This window comes from Daphnia magna, linkage group LG6, assembly GCF_020631705.1.
Source record: "Daphnia magna isolate NIES linkage group LG6, ASM2063170v1.1, whole genome shotgun sequence".
Lineage (NCBI taxonomy): Eukaryota > Metazoa > Arthropoda > Branchiopoda > Diplostraca > Daphniidae > Daphnia > Daphnia magna.
Window position 1 is genome coordinate 6,757,158 of NC_059187.1, and position 18,751 is coordinate 6,775,908.

General features: G+C 37.7%; 2 protein-coding genes across 3 annotated transcripts in view; one reads left to right on the forward strand and one right to left on the reverse strand.

Moving 5' to 3' along the window:
* Positions 1 to 18,751, reverse strand: part of LOC116925950 (zwei Ig domain protein zig-8) — a 32,062-nt gene continuing 13,311 nt past the window's right edge. The window contains exons 3-6 of the mRNA XM_032932718.2: positions 6,023 to 6,186; positions 4,552 to 4,807; positions 1,491 to 1,787; positions 1 to 321 (exon numbers count right to left, since the gene is read on the reverse strand). Of these exons, the coding sequence (XP_032788609.2) occupies positions 182 to 321; positions 1,491 to 1,787; positions 4,552 to 4,807; positions 6,023 to 6,186 (857 nt within the window). The 3' untranslated portion in view covers positions 1 to 181. The remainder of the gene's footprint in view (positions 322 to 1,490; positions 1,788 to 4,551; positions 4,808 to 6,022; positions 6,187 to 18,751) is intronic.
* LOC123473649 lies at positions 2,826 to 3,945 on the forward strand. 2 transcript variants are annotated; one of them, XM_045174710.1, is made up of 4 exons: positions 2,827 to 3,097; positions 3,175 to 3,382; positions 3,500 to 3,676; positions 3,738 to 3,945. In XM_045174710.1, the coding sequence occupies exons 2-4, from the start codon at positions 3,175 to 3,177 to the stop codon at positions 3,746 to 3,748; spliced, it is 396 nt and encodes a 131-aa protein (XP_045030645.1). In that variant the 5' UTR covers positions 2,827 to 3,097; the 3' UTR covers positions 3,749 to 3,945. The 2 variants fall into 2 exon arrangements, with proteins under 2 accessions (XP_045030646.1, XP_045030645.1); XM_045174711.1 differs by having other exon boundaries at positions 2,826 to 3,382.

Here is an 18,751-nt window from a genome sequence, read left to right on the forward strand (position 1 = left end):
TCCACTTTCAATTCCAGCTTTATTATGGCTACAAAGAAACGATAATACAGAATGGAGAAATAATGTGTCGTACATTACGAATACAGCTGGGACAGTTGGTGTCAAGGAGGCAGCCGAAATTAATTATACAGAGAACTGGATATTTCACATTTTGTTATTTCCAAAATCAAACAAAATCGCATTATCTATAATAATTGTACGTTAAAACAGATACAAATAGTTCAATGAATATTCGTGAAATTATTGGTGTCCAACAACTTGAATCCTGAAGTAGTAGTGATATTCCTGTATTACCATGTTGCATGGCAGCTGGATGTTCACCTAAGAAAATTAGAAAGAAATCATAAAGGTTTGAAAAGATTTTGAAAGATTTATTTTTAGTGCTAAAATTTAATTTTTTACAACAGACGATACATATTTATAATAATAGATGGTCCACATAAAATGTAACTTTCGCATTTATTCGAATGTTTGGGACACAAATGTCTAAGCAAAAACAACAATGTTGTTGTGTTTTGTTGTGGATTGTTGAAAAATTCTTAGCCTTGTTTTTAAGTCCACAAATCCCTTTTCTCCCAACATGGTTGTTAGGAAAGTTCCATAAAAGAGAGCTTAAGTTCTATTTAGACCAAAGTTGCGCATAGCTCACTGAAAAGCGAGCGCGCTCCAAGCTTTCCGCTCAGTGCTTCAAAGTTAGCGGATTTCCGCTCTAGGTCGCAAAAAAAATAATAATAATGAGCGCGCTCTTGCTCAATTTTCGCTCTCGCCCGATGCAAAAAAAAAGTCCCAATCAAAAGCGACTTTTCTTAGTTTAGGTGGCATGGAAAAACTTGAAGTTCTTTCTTAATCTTCAATAACTGATCTAATTTTTCAATATTTAAAAAGAAATTATTGACACTTTTTCATGTTGCAATTTTTTGTGTCTTTTGCGCATATGAGTAGTTTTTTCACAAAACTTTTGCGTTCATAGATAGCGCACTAAGTTTGAGCCGAATTTTTTTATTGCCGACTGATAGACGGCGTTTTTGTTCGAGGGAGTCGCTCAGTTGGTCAAACGCAAGCTCAAGCTCGCGTTTTTTTTATTGAGCGGCTCTTGCTCGTCGCTCAGTGAAAATCACGAGCGAGATCTTTTTTCGCTCTCGCCCAGAGTGCGCTTCGCCCAACTCTGATTTAGACAAATTTTTAAATGAGAATGGGAAATATTTACTTAAAACGAATACATACTTAGTACAGAGGACATTGCTGCGAGTTTATTCCCTCCATTTGTTTATGTTATAATTCTATTAGGTTCTTAAGTTCTCTTAACATACGAATATACGAATAACCTCATATCTCTATCCTGGGAACCTCCTAAATGGCTTTTAGCTTTCTGAACGCCTCGTGGCTGGTATAATTTTTAAATTTTCTAACCTTCCTGCTCTAAACCACGAAGTTCGTTCCTCTTGTTTAACTCACGTTCAGAATGCACTTACCCCAACCATGATACGTACCGTTTATGACATGAACCATAGTCGATGCTGGGTCAGCAGCCGTTGTTAGGCATGTGTAGTTTCCCGAATGAGTTGACTGTAAGTTGCTTATACGCAGGCGACTGGTAAGTGTGGATATGGAGGAGTCGAAGTGTTGGTCTATTCGAACAACTACTTGACTGTCATCAATAACACTTAAATCGTGATACCAAAAAATTGTTGCGTGTTCCACTGCTTGGGTAACTAGGCAGGTTAGGCTTAGCGTGCTGCCTTGTTTAACATACATGTCCGAGGAACCAATCATTTTCGCCTTAGATTCTGTAAAAAAAAATAGTTAATTTAATTTTAATTGAATCCGTAAGTTTTCTTGACATGGAAAGATGTCAAGAAGTTTATCATCTCTTAGTTAATCATCTCTTCCTAATGTTGTAATGATAAAAAAAAACAATGCTAGTAACATTACAAGAAATGTTTCAAGTTACATTTATATCCATCAAAGAAAGAAATCAAATGAATCAGGTTTTCGTTTTAAAATATCCCTTACATGACCTAGCCGAACCTAACCGAACCTAACCTAACCTAACCTAACCTCTGAATCAATTTTTACCATGACATACAGTACCCGCCCTTAGTATCCGAACGCTAGGGCCATTTAACCCAGCGTCTTATGGCGAATGGTGTATAGCGCGGATAGTGAAATGGGGTAGGAAAAATTAAATAAAGCTACAAAAAAAATTTCTAGTGTTAAATAAACAATAAGCTATCCAGTACAATTTTTTTGTTATTTTTTACCTACAAGATTTGTTGACTAGCATGTTAGTCATCAAATATCCGAACACTGCTTCACCCTATGGGGTGCCAAATGACACAGGGGCACGTTTTGTATCTTGTGTATCGTGCATCGTGTGTAGCGCGGACAGGGAAATGGGGTAGTAAGAATTAAAATAAAGCTACAAAAAAATTTGCTAGTGTTAAATAAACAATATGCTAACCAGAACAATTTTTTTAAATTTTTTTACCTAAAAGATTTGTTGACTAGCATTCTAGTCAACAAATATCTGAACTCCGTTTTCTACCTATGGGGTGCCAAATGACAAAGTAGCTAGTTTTAATAATTTTTTCTTTAATACAAAGAAATATTTTCTATTTCCCAAAATTATATGGTTAAATAAAATATTCATTCAGCTATTTCCCCTTATCTGTAATTATACTTAAAATTAAATGCTTTAGGAAAACGAATTTTTTAAGTGAAGAGGGTAGGGGAGAGGGGGGTTAGTTGTCAGGTGGGGCAGGTTGTCTTTTTTCTAGTTAGACCACTTAGAAGTGAAAACAATTCAAACTTTTAATGTGAACTGTGTGTGACAACTTATAGAGGGCTCTCCCAAAATTTCACAAAGTTACGACGCACTAAGCAGAAATTACAGTTAAACGCGTGGTTTTGGTGGCAAAACTTTTTTTCGAGCCTCTCAGAACTTTTTGTTTGGTGTTAAGTGTAGGCGAATTACAGTTTAAAAACAATAACAGGCTTTTAAACGAATAGTTCAACTATTTAAAGAAAAAACAATCGAAGTTGTAAAGTTTTCAACTAATAAAGTTTTTATTTTATTTGTGGAAAACAAAGCTGTGGGGTAAGTTGGCCAAAATGTAACGGGGTAAAGTGTCTTAAGTGCCAAAGATTTTAATTTGTTTTATTTATAATTTGCAGATGAGAAATTATATACGAAAAACCGAAAGGAATAGGAATATTACTCCACAAATAATAAGAAAAGCCGCTCGTCTGGTAAAAATGGAAAAATGGAATATTGTTCATGCTGCAAAAGAGTTCAACATACATCAGAGAACTCTTTCTCGATATTGTGCGACCATGACAGATGAAGATCTTGACAGTGATTCAACACCGGCCTTTAAGATTGGTTATGATAACTCCAAGAAAAAAAATATTTAAGCCTAAGCATCCCTTTCAAAGCATGCATTCCAACATTTCATGCATTCCAAGTTCATAGAGTTTACGTAAATAATTTTAAAACTAGATTTTCCAGCCAAGAAGAAGAGCTTGGTTTGCTTGGTTTGCCAAGAGCCTTATTCGGGAAGCACAACTTCCTGGATTGAATGCGGCCAAAGTAAGGAATGGGCTCAAGAAAAATGCGTAAGCGAAGAGAGCGTAACTGAGCAGCATTACTGGTGTGACAATTGTATTCAGTCTCTAGGTAATTATAGGAAATATTATCAGTAAACTTTCTAAGTTCTAATTGTGAAATATTGATATAGGAATGCACTAGATCACTACGTAGCACCCAACGACTCAGAAGATGTGTTTTCCTACCAAAAACTGTTCCCGTTACACAGAAACAATGAAAAATTGCAGACAACTTACCCCACAGGTTCAGACAACTTACCCCAGCTATGGGGCAATTTTGCCGTCTTTTTTTTCTCTTTATTTTCTCATTTTTGAATGAATAAAAACTTGAAATGGAAATATTTTACAATCATTTTAAAGATAATTTTAATCTAAATCTTTTTGTATTAGCCTCATAATTTATACGTGGCAGAAAAAAATCAAAAGAATTCTAAAAAAATTACTCTGTCAACTAACCCCCCTCTCCCCTACTATGATTTTTCCCGTCAGACATAGTTTACCTCGTTTCAACTTGAGGCGCTGGATTCGTTTTTTCTTTTTTTATGAGCGACACTCATTTGCATGTTTTTCAAAATGAAATAATAAAAAATCGCCTTTTGCCTTTCGAGACGCAAATCAAGCTTTAAATTCAAATAACAATCCAAATTTAAATAACGAGAAAAAACAAGTATTATCCGTAAAACGCCATTGGAACCACAGGTAGTTTCAGACACCAACAACAACCCAATTTGAAACATTTTTCTAAAATTGACCACACTGGATGTTTAACTCGTCTATAGTTATTTTTTAAAAGTCAGATTAAATATAAATCGATGTCACCTTTCTAATTACCAAATTGATGTGATGGTTTTAATAAGACAAACGTAAACTTATTACTGCATTTTTTCTCGAAAGAAGCTTAATCGGTGTTACAGTGAAACTAATAGTATGTAAATCATCACTTACCAACAACGTTCAGGTAAAAATTTTCCGATATACGGGGCTCAGTGCTGACTTGACATTCGTAGATTCCTGAGTCTCGGGGCTGAACGAATTTAATCTGCAAAACCCAATCTGTTAGGCTCTCATCCGTTCGTGAATACTCGGACATCGCACGCTGTAACACGCTGAATCGTTGATCAGAAGTGTATGTAAATAAGCCTGTTGTCAATATCACGGGTCGAATGATTCCATTTAATTCTCGCTGTCTTATCCAAGATACCTACATGAATATATTTTTGAACACAACATATATTCAGGCTGTAATGTCTTGATTTTCCGGTTATGTAAAGTAAAGGTTTTTTTATTGATTTAGATAGATTGATCAAAAACATCTTTTACTTTTTTTTACAGCAAATTATAATTCCACATAGCACAGGTCAGTCCCATGGACATATCGCAATATATCTAATTTGGATAAGGGTGACATCTTACGGACATCCGTTGAACTTCCCGACCTCCACATTGAATATCCCTCGGGTATCGACTGAATATTACAACCTCTCCCGGGAAGATGCCGTCGGACATTCTAAAGACATCCGAATGGGCTTCTTCTGACTTTAAATAAGACGTCTTTTGCAAAACCAAATATTCCGAGTCGGGATTCGTGGGAGCCTCTTTCTAATTAGCCATCACATTCATTGTTAACGTAGAAATCTTTTGATACTAATTCGTAATATTGTGAAATACTTATTAAATATTTTTTGGTTATTCCTCATGTAGGTTGTTTGGTATTTGTCATTCTTAAAAGCTATAATTAAATATTTGCTACTGAGTACTAACCTAACTTACTACATATACAAAATAATTTTAACTGTAATCTGCTTATTAGTTTACCAAAAGCTAAATTTAGTCTCAAGCCCCTCAAACCCAAGCTAGCCCTTTTTTTTGCCAAGCCAAACAAGTTGTGGTGGAAAATTTAAGCACTGTTAAGTCCCCACTTTTTTTAACAACATTTTTTTTGACAATCAAAAACAAAACAATTGTAAATCTTCTTAGCTGTTGGAAGAACGTCCATAGAATCTAATTTTTGGACATCCATTTAATGCACTTCAAATGTGACTAGCCGGTGAACATCCCTGGAACTACCCATAGAGTACGTGGATATCTAAGGATGTTCAGCCATGACGTCTGACGGCAGAAATGTGCTATGTGGGTTTCAATCTAAAAACATTGTCTCAATCCTCCAATATTTTTTAAAATCTTGTACTAACCCATTGAAAATGAATGTTTCATGTGATCTATCTAGGAAACTAATAAGAGTGCAGGTGCATATACACATTGAGATTGAATGTATGAACTAATGTATCCCGATAAGTTATTGTGTTGCAACAAAATTTTGATTGTGTCACATCTGTGTACAACCTTATAATTCTTAACTGGGCTGTCGGTGAAGGGTAATACCAAAACAAATATCCCAATTAATAAAACAACTTACAGCTTTCCCTCCCAAATCCTTGACTCTGCAGTGGAGAAATGCTGTCTGAGTTGAAATGGCGGTTACGTTACGCTGGAAATCAACGTCGAAGTAAGGTTGCGGTCCCTCGTGTTCTTGGGCAGGGTTGGAGCCCCTTCCTTTTACGGGAATTAAATCCCCTGAACCTGAAATAAAAGGAGAAACAATTTCAGCCTTTAAACCAAGGCCAAAATAATTTCACGGAATCCACCCTAAGAAAATACATTGATTGATATAGGTAAGGCTGTTAACGGTTCGTTGTCGACCAAAACAAACCAAAAAATTCTGATGGTCTGACTCGCAATGAACATTCAGATCGGGTTCAATCCTTTAAGCAGGTAGCCAAATTATGCAGAGATCGATTTTTATGAAATCATTCCGAAAAAGGGATACATTCTTCCTGGGAGTTCTGTATTTTTTGTAAAATGACGTTCTTCTGGTCACAAGATTTCAAACCTAACACCAAAGCTAAAAACTGTGAAAGCCTACGTTGATCAGTGGTTCATTTTTCGTCTGTTGTATATGTCAGTAAGTTAGCAACCTTACGGTTGAAAATCCCATGGATTCGTCTGAATTGCTCTTCCGTGAAGCAAGGAATTTATAGTTGATTATGTTGCGCACTGGGTTTGCGAGTTAATAGAAGAAACTGGGAGGAACAGAAAACGAGCCTTTTCTTGTGTTGCTCAGTAGAAAAGGAAATAAATCGCATTGAAATTGGCAAAGAAGAAATAGCAAAGCCCATATACTTTCATGTCAAATTTTTTAAAAATTCTATGAGATTTTATACCAGAGAAGAAGGAGAGATGGGTAACTCCATGCTAAAATACTTGTGCAGTTTTTGTCATTTTTTGGCTGACATTCTCGCCATCCTACGACTGAGACAAACCTTTTTGTACATATCCACCCTTTTGTAATTTCAGGGCACCATTTCTCCACTTTTTCATGGTGTTTCTATCAATGATAGGATTAAAATTCATTAACGAATGAATCATCAATAACTTGGATAAATAAAACCAAAAACCAACAGTAAGAACTACAAACTGCTTCTCCCAGACTTCAAATGAAGCTTATGACCTTTCAGTTTTTTCCCTATGGTTTTACTCATCTCTCCTTTATTTCTGTTTTTTACAGAAACAAGACCATGACCGTCGGTCAATTGTTAGTTACATCACCTCCTCGGCAAACAGTCTACAGTCTGAGCTCTCCCTCTCTGGATGACAATCACTTCCGCTATTTTCACCATTTGCGAATTTTTATTACCAATTTTCCAGCATTCTATTTTTACATGACCTCAAAGAATGCTGATAATAGAACTCCCCTTCTTTAGAACTCCAGATACAGTGTAATTCCACCGACCGGTTTCTTTACTACCACTACCGGAAGGTACTGGCGCAACGCACGCAAAGAGAAGTTTTATTTTTCAGCGTCGCGCCAATACATTCCGCAGTAACCCGAGTCTTGGGTAACCCGGGACGGATCCCTATTCTAGACACATAAACAAAATAAAAACAAATAATTTCACACTTTAACATTAAATATTCACTCGGTCAAATAAAATAAGAAAAGTTCCTTAAATGTTACCTATCAATCGAGGAATAGTTTCCCTCTCTTCTGACTCAAATCAAGACAAAAGATAAAAATAAATTGAAATAAACTAAAGACACCCGGAAATTACACAGGGACAGGAAAACACGGAATAAAGACGGTTGATTTCTGCGTAGCCGTATGGAAAATTCTATTCTTTTCGCATTGTGAAAAAGGTGTATTGCTAGGGCTCGGTCCCGTGTCCAATAGGTAGGTATTTGGTCGAATGGGTAGGTCTTCTCAGCCAAAACAATGGATCCGGTAATGGTTTTTGAGACTTTGTACCCACTACCTATCCGGGTTTTACGTGGGTAACACAATTTTGAAACCGGTTCTAAAACCCAGTTCCAAAACCTGTTTAGACCTGATTTTTCCCACGATTACCTGGGTTTTTCTCAAAAATTTTGCCATTCGCTTTCAATTTCCACCACAAGATGGCATTCATCCACAGGAAACAAACTTGTTTGTAGGACAAAGCCCATCACTCAGTCGAGTTCCAAAAAAACACTCAAGGGCTCTCGGTGTTCGCGCAGTTCCCGATAGGGTTAAGCGAAAAAATGTCTTAATTGAAAAATTGTTAAACGACAAGTAATAAGAAAAATCAGTGCGTATTTCTGTATTTTTGACTCAGTACTTTAAGAATTACGAAACAATTTGTTTCATGATGATTCTCACCAACAATTCTGGTTTCCTATAAAACAAATATAAAACTATTCAAACATTTTAAAACAAAATGAAGGTACCAATTTAAATGAAAGAATTGCTTTCTTCATTTTTTCAAGCCCAACGTCACCTAGCAACACAAAATCAAGCTCTTTTTTAAAAAAGCAACGCTATCTAACGACGGGAAAAAACCTAAATTGAATTTAATTTTATTTCCTGCGTAACTAACAAACCCAAAAATCAAAAAAACATGACCAACCAGTCAGCCGTTATCTCAGCTTTGCAAAAACGTTAGTAAGGGTGCTGCCGTACTACCCTCACCAGCATTGGTGGTCTAGTACAGTGTAGTACACATGAGGTCATTTTGATAGAATCCCTATCGGGAAATTTTTGTGTTTCAATTTGCTTGGAGTCAAAAGCTAGCCCGGTCTGACCCGGACTGTTAAGCACAAGACGTTTCACGTGCAAGTAAAATTTGCCAATGTGTTCCAGTACCGGACATTTATGGTGCTAATGTCGTCGTTATCCCACTTGTGATAAATGTCAGCGAACCCTGTACTCTAGGGTGTAGCACCGCCGATTGTTTCAAAAATAAAACGTCCGCACACTGTTTTCTCGTAAATTAAACATTCAAGATTTTATTTGACAGTTAGAAGTGCTTTGAAACGCTTATTACTAGCTCTATCAGCATTAAGATCTATAATGTCGTTTAGAAGTTATAAGCAATTAACGGAGAAAACAGAAAAGAGAAATGGAAATATATAGTGTCAGACTCTTTTAGTAAACCAAGAGAGAGTAAAAGCGTCTGCGTATTATTGCAGAATAGTTTCTGAAACAAATCGTCACCGCAAACATGATTAAACTTTTTTTTTATGTGTCATGCGATTAGTGTCATCATAGGTGGTTGACATGTGTTTGGTCAAGTTTCCCGTAGGGACAAAAAGAGCGTCCGAAGAGGTTCAAACGTGAGGAATAGCTTGGGCTTTAAGGTGGGGGAAAAGGACAGCCTGTGGCTAGACACAAAATGACAGTTTAGACAGCAGAAAATGCCTTATGCTGTTGACGCAGTAAGGTAAGGTTGATTCGAAAAGGTTTTTTATTGTTACATGGAATTTCGTTTTATCTTTCTTTAATCATAAGATTTATCTATTTCATTTAATATTTAGTTTCATTACTCTTTTACTATGCAGACGCATGTTTTTTTTTACTTCAAAATTTTTTCTTAGCTCGTCGGCTTTTTGACAATCTATGAATGTTAAGCGAATTAGCATAAAATCATGTACAAGGATTAACATAAACTGTTGGGGTCATGGAAAGAGCTAACGTCTTTTCCTCCATGAACGAAACAGAGCAGCAGTTCGAAAATTTCTCTGGATTCGATTTAATCAATAACTTTTTTAACAGAAATGCCAATGGTTTGGCATTTTTTACCGCAATTCAAAACCGCGAAACATTGTTAACTTTGAGATTACTCGATTCTACTGAAGGTAAATAAAGACATTTTTTGCGAGTGTGAGTAGCTCTGCCTAACTGGTAAACTGCCATTGATGTTTAGCTTTATGGTCGACCTGATCCTTGGCGTTTCAGGGAGATGAAGATGAGTAATGAGCGACCGGGAACCTTTAGTCACACTTCTTTATAATAGGGCAAGGAATAGAAGAATGCAATTACCCAACCTACTAACACATGGAAAAAGTAATTCTGCCTCCCAGTAGATGGCAAAAGATTGAACTGTTCCCATTTATGGAATAGAAACATTGAACGTTAGGAGTTTTGACACAGAAACCAAAAGTTACGAAGGCTTAATGCAAAACTGTTAGGTAATTACCTTCAGCCCTGTCGGGGATTTTACCAGTAAAACTTAAAATTGAACCGTCGGGTACGACAGGAAAAATTTAAATTTGGGGTCACCAATAAACCTATACATATCTTTGACCTATATCCCGCCTACGTATATCCTCAGTTCAGGATGCCAGTGGGCAAGGCAAATGTCATCACATTCTCATTTATTATCACCTTTCACCAAATGAAAATTACTGTAAAATGTTTTTGTGTATGTAGTTAACTATTCACTAATATGCTGCATTTACTCGCGCTAGGATTTCTCCATTTCCCGTCAAGCAAACCAGTACGGGATAGTTAGCTTAAGGCAGCTGAACGGAAAGAAAAACACAGTTTCCAATTCAATAAGCTTCTAATAGAATACTACCAAACAAATATTTCCCAATGAGACCTTTGCGGCCTTGGGCTGCTAGTCGATTTTGCGGGATAAAGATTACAGAAAAAATCTTTTTGGGTGATCCTCACCGATCAAACGAGGAAGAGGATTGGAAAGATGATGAAGTGATGGTTACGCAAGAAGCTCCCTTTGCTCCTTTCAGAAAAGTACTATATGAAATGAGGTTCGGTAGACTAATACTATTGTGTTACGAGCTGTTACGAGACTGATGTCTATTACTTAACATCAATATGCCTAAGAGCAGAAATTTTACATTCCTCGAAGACAGGCTTTTTGTTTTTTTGAGCTACATCATTCCTATTGCAATTTGAATGGGAAGAATCGCAGAAATAACAAATAGCTCCAAAAGCAGGTCACTCAAGACGTACTATCATCAGTTATTCCATAGAAAAATACCGTCAGTGGACGCCCTGTGGGAAATTTTCTGTTGCTGGGACATCTGTCCACCAACTTTTCTCAGAGCAAGATTAAGCGAGCATGGCTTTGCTTGTATTCCCAATAACTATTCTCTTCAATTTCTGGAGACGGTTTACTGATAAACGGAGGAAAGCAGGGTTTTGACAAGCAATAAGTGCGACGAGGTGAACACTTAAGGCCGCTGCCCACTCTATCTAAGGTTTAACTATGAAGGCGTATCATGGAACCGTATGATCTAATGACCATTTAGTTCAAAGATGGATAACGTCTTTGCTATCCCGCTAGGGTATGAGGTGAAGCATACGATGCCGTCGCAGTTGCGGAAACATAATGTGTAAAGATTCTTGTTACAGTGTATAGGTAATTGAGAATAGGATGGTCTGACCTTGGACAGCAAACGAATTTTGGCCTGTACAATTCGAAACGTATACGTATGCATGGCCTGCCGGAATTGATTAGAAACATCAGAGGTCTGCCACCCTCCAGACAGACAGAGGCATATATACAGGGACTTGCTTAACATTATCTGAAGTTATTCGATGTTAAACAATCCGAAATCATACATAAATGTTTAACTAGTTCTCAAGGTAAGCATCTCTTTCATATTTTCCGAAGAACTTATATGATCATGCTTGAAAGCTTTTTTACTGTTTTTTTTTTGCGGGCATCTGCGTTTCGCCAATATTGGCAGGTAGAACCCTTTGAAAAGAGTGCTAAATTTTGCCTCAATCTCATCCTCGTCTGAAAAATGACCACTAGGCTCACATTGGGCGTGAAGTGCTTTACGATAGGGGGCCGTTCACAAAATACGTAACGCATTTTTGGTCAATTTTTGACTCCCCCCTCCCCCCTTGTAACGGTCCGTAACAAAGTTTACTACCCCCCCTCCTAAAAATACGTAACAAATGTTCAAACCCCCCCTCCAAAACCAGAATCATATAATTGAGAGAAAAAGACTGCAATGGAGAAAATACCATTTAGCAGACAACAGTTGTCATGACAACAACAAAAAAAGAAGCTAAACAGCATTTTTTTTCTTTTTCTGCAGAAATTAAAAGTTCCACGAAATAATTGTTCTGGTACGTAACATTTTATGAAACCCCCTCCCCCTTTGTAACAAAGCGTAACAAAACCAACGACCCCTCCCCCCTTTCGCGTTACGTATTTTGTGAATGACCCCTAGGTAATATTTCCAAAAACTTCTTGTGGCGAAACATCTGAACCTACTACCTGCATGACACATGTGCAACTTATTTTTTTTTCGAAGATAAAATAAAAAAAGTTAAATTCAACCATTGAAGACCTCAGCATCGGTCTAAGGCTGGACAGTTGGTCACCTTTTCAGATGGTTTGAAATTCATATTGAAGATTACTCGAGTGCTTAGATGGTTTTTGGATTTGTAGTTGAACAGTTTGATTCTGAAAAAAGTGATTTTATTTAGATTATTCTTCAACGCTCACCAATAATAATTTTTAAGCTGTACCGATGTTAACCAAAAGTTACAGTTAAGTCAACTCGTTATCATTTCAGCGTTTGGGATGATTTTTTAACGAACGAGCCAGTAATTTACGTGTTTTTGTTTCTTTACTCAGGGCTAATTAGTTTTACTTGGTCAATAAATTATGTATTTACTGAAGAAATAATAAAAATTACTTATAAACAATGTGTTCCCTGCTCGAACTTACCAGTATTATTAAGTGAGCCATTTCAAATTTAGTGAATGATATATTCATGCAGCCTAATCAAAACAAATCAGTCTAAATATATCAGTTTTGTTCTTTTCCCTTCCCTGCTGCGACGCCTTCATTATTAATTATCGGAACGACGTAATGAGCATTTCGGTCGTTGACAAGCCGATCATATTTTTTAAACCTTCAAAGACACTTGCAAGTGTCCTCACTGCCCTCACACATTTGATTTTAAAACGTAGCTTTCACTCTTTACAATATAAAAAAATATGGAGAAAAAATAATGCGTCTAGAAAATGTAGCTCTAACGTAATCAATCTATACGGGGCCTAATGTTTCTACGTTGAAAAATATAGTTTGCAAAATAGCTTGGGATGGACCAGAGCTTGCCATTGAATTATTGGACCGCATTTGTTAACAGATCTTCGCGATCTCTGTGCTTTAGTGTCGCAAAACGCGCGAAAACGTCCCGAAGAGAAGAAACCTCCCCTTCTGTGGATCTAGCCTACAAGAAGACTAGATAGATAACTTTCAGAGTGAATGGGACGTGATGTGGTATATGGTGAGAGGCAGTCCCCTGTCATTCCATGGTATGTATTTTTCTACCATTTGAAAAGCGATAGCTTTTTTTGCTAGGAATTGTTACTATACACCCGCCCTAGCGATCGCTAACTGTGTTACCTGTGAATCCACTTGCACAATTCACACAGATCAATACGTGATTCTATTTCTCTCGCTAGTTGACTCCGTTTGGCGGTACGGGGCTACCGGAACGGCGAGTAAGTTATAGTCTACATTAGCACTAGGTTTTTGCATCTGATTAAGATCTCGTTCTCACAAAGAAGTACTCGGCAAACTGGTTTGTACTGCGGATGAAGTACGTGTCGTACGTAGGATCTATATATTAGACGTCTGTAGTATTCAACGGTCAGTTTGAGGCAGCTGGTTGAGATTCCTAGCAAGTTCTGTCCCCGCTTTTATTGGCATAATTCCCATTGCGCCCTTCTGTGATTTCTGTCCTGCGTATATATGTACAGTACGTGTATAGGGTATAGTATGCACAGTTAATCGTACAGTAGAACGCACGACAAAGCGTATAAGTAGCAGCTATACAAGCTTCTTCGCCATGAGAGCAACCCAAACGAAACAAAGGTTAAACAACTGCTATACGCGTGGCATAATTGATTGATTTTATGCGTGTTGCGTGTACCAATCATGTTTCGTTTTCTTTTTTTTTATGTTATTTTTACGAATTAAAGCTCAACCTTTTTGACAGGCTACGCGTTTTTCTAACGACGTCTACCAAATTCCGTGGCTCTATCTACAGGCTAACCGAAATCTGCAGTGACGTATTTCCATTTCGGAAGAAAATGGCGGAAAACGGGAAAACCGTAATATTTGAAATGGGGTTAAGGAAAATGCACCTCAAGCTAAATAGAAAGAAAATTAAGGCAGAGTTCTTTAATCACCATCATTAAGCAAGGGTTTTAGATTTTGAACTGAAGCCAAAACTCTGAACGGGAAGTCAAGTTTCCAGCCACATCAAGTCTTAAAATGAAAATTGTCATCCATCTTAGCCTGTTGCAGCATTTGTCTAAGTCTTCTCTACCTGTCCAACTTGAACTCCTTTAAATGATGTTGTAATTTTAGCAGAAATGGTGCTATTCCGTTGGTCTGCATTCACAACTGCGTCATGTAACCTAAGTAGTCAATAGTTTTACTGTAAACATGCGGCTCTAGACTATGCCTCTGTTTGTACAGATCAAATGATGAATCGGCGATTCGCTGAAAGTCGTCCTTGAATATTTTCTTAATACTCAATGAAATTGAAATTGCCTTTTCTCTTGTAAGAAGTTTAAGCCCGTTTAACAACCATATTAAGCTCTTTTTTTCATGATAAACTACAAGGAGTCAAGATCTGGAGAACTAAGGACGCCAATACCACTCTAAAACCTATAAAATCCCTCGTGCCAAAATCCCTAAATGCCAGCATCCTTGAAAAATCATGGAATAGAATACTGGTATATGAAAAACTAGTCGTACTCTTTACCCCAAGCAAGAATCGGTAAGCTCCGAATACTGTTCCATTAATATGATTGACGACAATCCCTATAGTGACTACCATTGCTGACATTTTTCACAACAACCCCCCCCCACCACCAATTCCGATAATCACTTGGTCTAAAGTGTTCAAATTTTGTGTGAGGATGGAGGTGCCACGTGTGTGTTGGGATATTCGTCATCCCCGTGAAATTGATCAAGGTCTAGGTTATGGTACGACGGCATCCATTGATTGTCCTTACAGAAAAACAGCAAGTCAACAGCGTAATGACTTTTGCGTCCTTCTCGCTTCACATTGATGTATAAACTTTTTTTCCCCACCGATCGGAACCAGCCAGGACTGGAGAGTAGTAGGCGTTGCACGGGATTGCACAGAAGTCTTGGGAAAAGTCCGTTCGGCGTAAACAAAAGCTCGATCCATCAAACCTCTCGTTCCTAGATTAACCCCCTTTTTTCCCCTCTTCTCCCACGTCCTTTGCCCCTTTCTTTCTTTTTTGTACTTTTACTTTTCTTTTTCTTTCTTTTTTTTTTTATATTCTTTCTCTTTTTTTTTATTTATTTATTTCGTCTACTTGTTTCCGGAACCAGCAGGATTGTCTAGTCACCGAGTTACTCGCCTCTGTTGCGTGTAAGGCTTCGTTTCCATACTTGGTAGCATGAAAAAGCTTGGCGAAGCGGCAGCCGAATAGCGAATCGATAGTTGCTTCAGTGTAGTAGTAGTTCGACATACCGTCATTCTGCTACGCCAAACTACTTGCCTGAGAGCCTCGAAGCACTCAAACCAGCGCTAAGACGTTAAGTTCAACACCAAGCGGTATTAAGGCATTCAATCCAATAACAACTTTGGGTAGCGCGCGGCCTCGGCAACATGGAATTACGTTTACTGAGTTCTTAATGCTTCCAAAGTATTGCTAAGAAATGGGTTTTGCCATGACGCGGTTGTCAGAATTCGATAGTAGTTAACTATAGAAACACGACAGATAGCAAAAATCGAAATGAGCAAGTGCAAACATGCCTCATCCTGTTTATGTTCTCTTTCTCCTTTTTCCTCTTTATTTCTTTTTTTTTTTTTATTTATTTATTTCTTTTTTTTTTCTTGCTCATTAATTCTTGGTCCGGAAAATGGCAACGTTATTATTCCGCCGCCTCGCTTCGAAGACTAGAAATGCAAAGAAATGAACGAGAAAAAAAAAAACAAAAGCAAATGCTTGTGCAACCATTCAGATTCTGACTCGAGTCTTAGTATTTCGTTTCCTTTTTTATTTATATAGTGTATTACTTTTCTTTTTTTTTTTTTTAGTTTTAGTTTTTTTTTGTTATTTTGTTTGTTTGTTTTTTTTTTTTTTTTTTTTTTATTATTAGATTTTGCCACTGCCTTGTAATGTTGGCCTGTTGGGTTTTAAGTAAAAGAAGAATGGCTTTGCCTAGACTCCGCCATGGTTACGATGGCGGAGTAAACATCTGGCAGAAGAAAGTAATAACAACCTAAAACGCACGCCTCCTCGTTGACGGAGATTGGCGACGCTCCGCCGCTAGCAACTGATGGAAACTGCCCGAAGACAGGCCAGGTCGGCCAATATTGGGCTATTTCTAACTAACGACTTTCAGACAAAACTTTCCCTGTGCAGGAAAATTGTAAATTTTAATAAGAAGAGTTAACTGATGTTTAGATATGCGTTCAGGCATAACTTACTACTTCGTTTAAAGTAAAGGGAAAAAAAAAAAAAAAACTTGAATCATAATGTGAACATCTCGTGGGCTTAAATGTATCTTTAGTTTTATTCAAAATGTCGTGCCAGCCGCAAAGTGACCTTAGCGCAGTTAACTATGTGCATCGTCTCCCACGGAAGCGCCGCAACCTACACGTGAATGGTATCAAGCTTATAGCTGTACAGTTTTACAAGTAAGGAGTTGCTGGTTTTACGTGCTTTGGCTTGGGAGCACACGCTCTATCGCTGAATCTTGATTTTTGACCTGATGATGAATGCCTTCTTGCTGCGCCTGGATTCTTCCTTATCTCCCCTTCCCCCTTTTTTTTTTCCTCATTGCTTTCTATTTGTGTTCTCTCTGTGACTTTCCTCCCACGCCCCTTCTTTCTTACCTCCCATTTTTGCTGGTTGCCGTCCGCCCTTTTTTCTTCCTCATTTTTCTTCGCTCATTTTTTTAACTTCCTTCCGCATTATGTGCCCGTCTTTTTCCCTCCGCCCACAAACAGTATAAAATAGGAAGAGTATAGAATACTAGAAAAGTAAGTACTGCTGCGCATCTTGGATGCCCCATGCAATCTGTACGCATAGAACAATGCCTCTGATGTTTCAATTGCATAGAAGGGCATAAAAGTTGCAAGCTTTCTGAATCTTTAATGCAAACTATAATTGTCCAAGCATTGAGCTATACAAAACAAGTGTAAAGTATGCGCTGATGGTCACTGGTTTTTTTATATACGCTTAGAAATCAAGGAACAGGTGCCAATTTTCCCGTGTTTCCCTGTTGGCTGTTTCCTGCTCAATAGCGATATATCGACCGATGTCCGGATGCCACCATAGCCGACTACCAGAAAGCGGCGACTTTGAACTTTTGCTCTAAATAATCAATGTGTCAAACATGGTTCTATAAACGGATATATAGAATTCATCCCTTTTAGGTTTATGACCTGAATATGTCTATCAATTATGAGCTGCAATGTCTACTAATCGTGGCATAGTTCTATGTATACCGTATTATGTTCGACAATGACCAAATTCAGTCATAAGTTTGTTCGGAATTTTCTATATTCTCTTGCGTTTGTTTTTCTTTCTCTGTGGATTATGATGGTTATTTGAAATCATAGCTGCAAATCAATGATTAGTTTGTTGGACTTTAAACATTTAATACGACCTAAGTCTTCGGATCGCTTCTATCAGCCGAATATTTCTTCTCCATTCTGGTTGTATTCGTGCCACTATAACTTGTCACTTACAAATTTTTGTTGTGTTGGAGACGAGAAGAAAAATAGAGGGTCGATAGAGATAAGTGAGATAGCGAATAAAATTGATGGGAAACGGAAAGGGTGGAAAGGTTTACGATTTAGTTATTGTGGAATTGTGGATCTATAAAATCCTGTTAGGTTACAGAGACCAAACTCGAACTTGCTCAGTGCAGTTCAGAAAACAGAATTTTAAAAAATGCACTAAAACGTGTGAAAGTGAAAAGAAACAAAAAAAAAGTAGAAGTAAATACTGCAGGAGCTGGAAAGGGTATGCGCTCCAATTCGAATCTCCAGTTCGTACTGCTTTTATACTTCTTGGTTGAGAGGTAGCAAGAGTCCGTGGATCCGTGACTGCCAAGCAGACATGGAAGAAATACCATCCGAAGCAGCATCCCAGTCGGCTATATAGCACCAGCAACTTGGCCTTCAGATATACTGTATAAGTCTTAAACAGCTTCTTCAAATCCCCTACGAGTTGCAAACTGCTCTGGTGTAGTCTACAAGTTGCACGGAAAGTTCTCCTGTGAGCCGAAAATCACCAAGATTCATCTCCCCAGCCGACACATTTGAATCACTATAGTTAATCAAAAGTGCGCTGATTCAAATTCTGATAGTGGAGGATGAAAAATGGATGCCTTCGATTTCCTCAGTTCAGATATTTTGAATAAACCAATAAATCAGTTATTCCATTAGCAACGACACTGGGTTGCTTGGCTGGCATAGTTTACAGATCTGTATGATGCGTAGTAAACTGAGCGAGACACCATTACAAGTTCCAAGAACTAAAGGCTATATACCGTTGATAAAACGTGGCGGCAATATTAGCACATTGACGGACTGAATTATGTGTCACAGAAGTTAGTGGCTGAATCCATTGACAAATGACTCATCGTCGTAATTAATACAACTGGCGACCCAAATTGTCTCAAATAACAATCGTTAAAACACGCTACAATCACACGTAACATATGCGATTGCAAAATTCGTGGAAGCGTTGCAGTTCAACTGTGGAAGAAGATGAAACTCATCAGCCGGCAGTCGACCGCTCTTGTAGTTAGTTTGGCTAGTTCTTTCTTTGTCTCTCTCAACA

Bases quoted from the DNA above. Each gene is read 5' to 3' on its own strand.
- LOC123473649 (XM_045174711.1), top strand. From the start codon at position 3,175: ATGAGAAATTATATACGAAAAACCGAAAGGAATAGGAATATTACTCCA. The intron at 3,383-3,499 runs GTTATGATAACT...TTTTAAAACTAG, and splicing joins AACACCGGCCTTTAAGATTG to ATTTTCCAGCCAAGAAGAAG.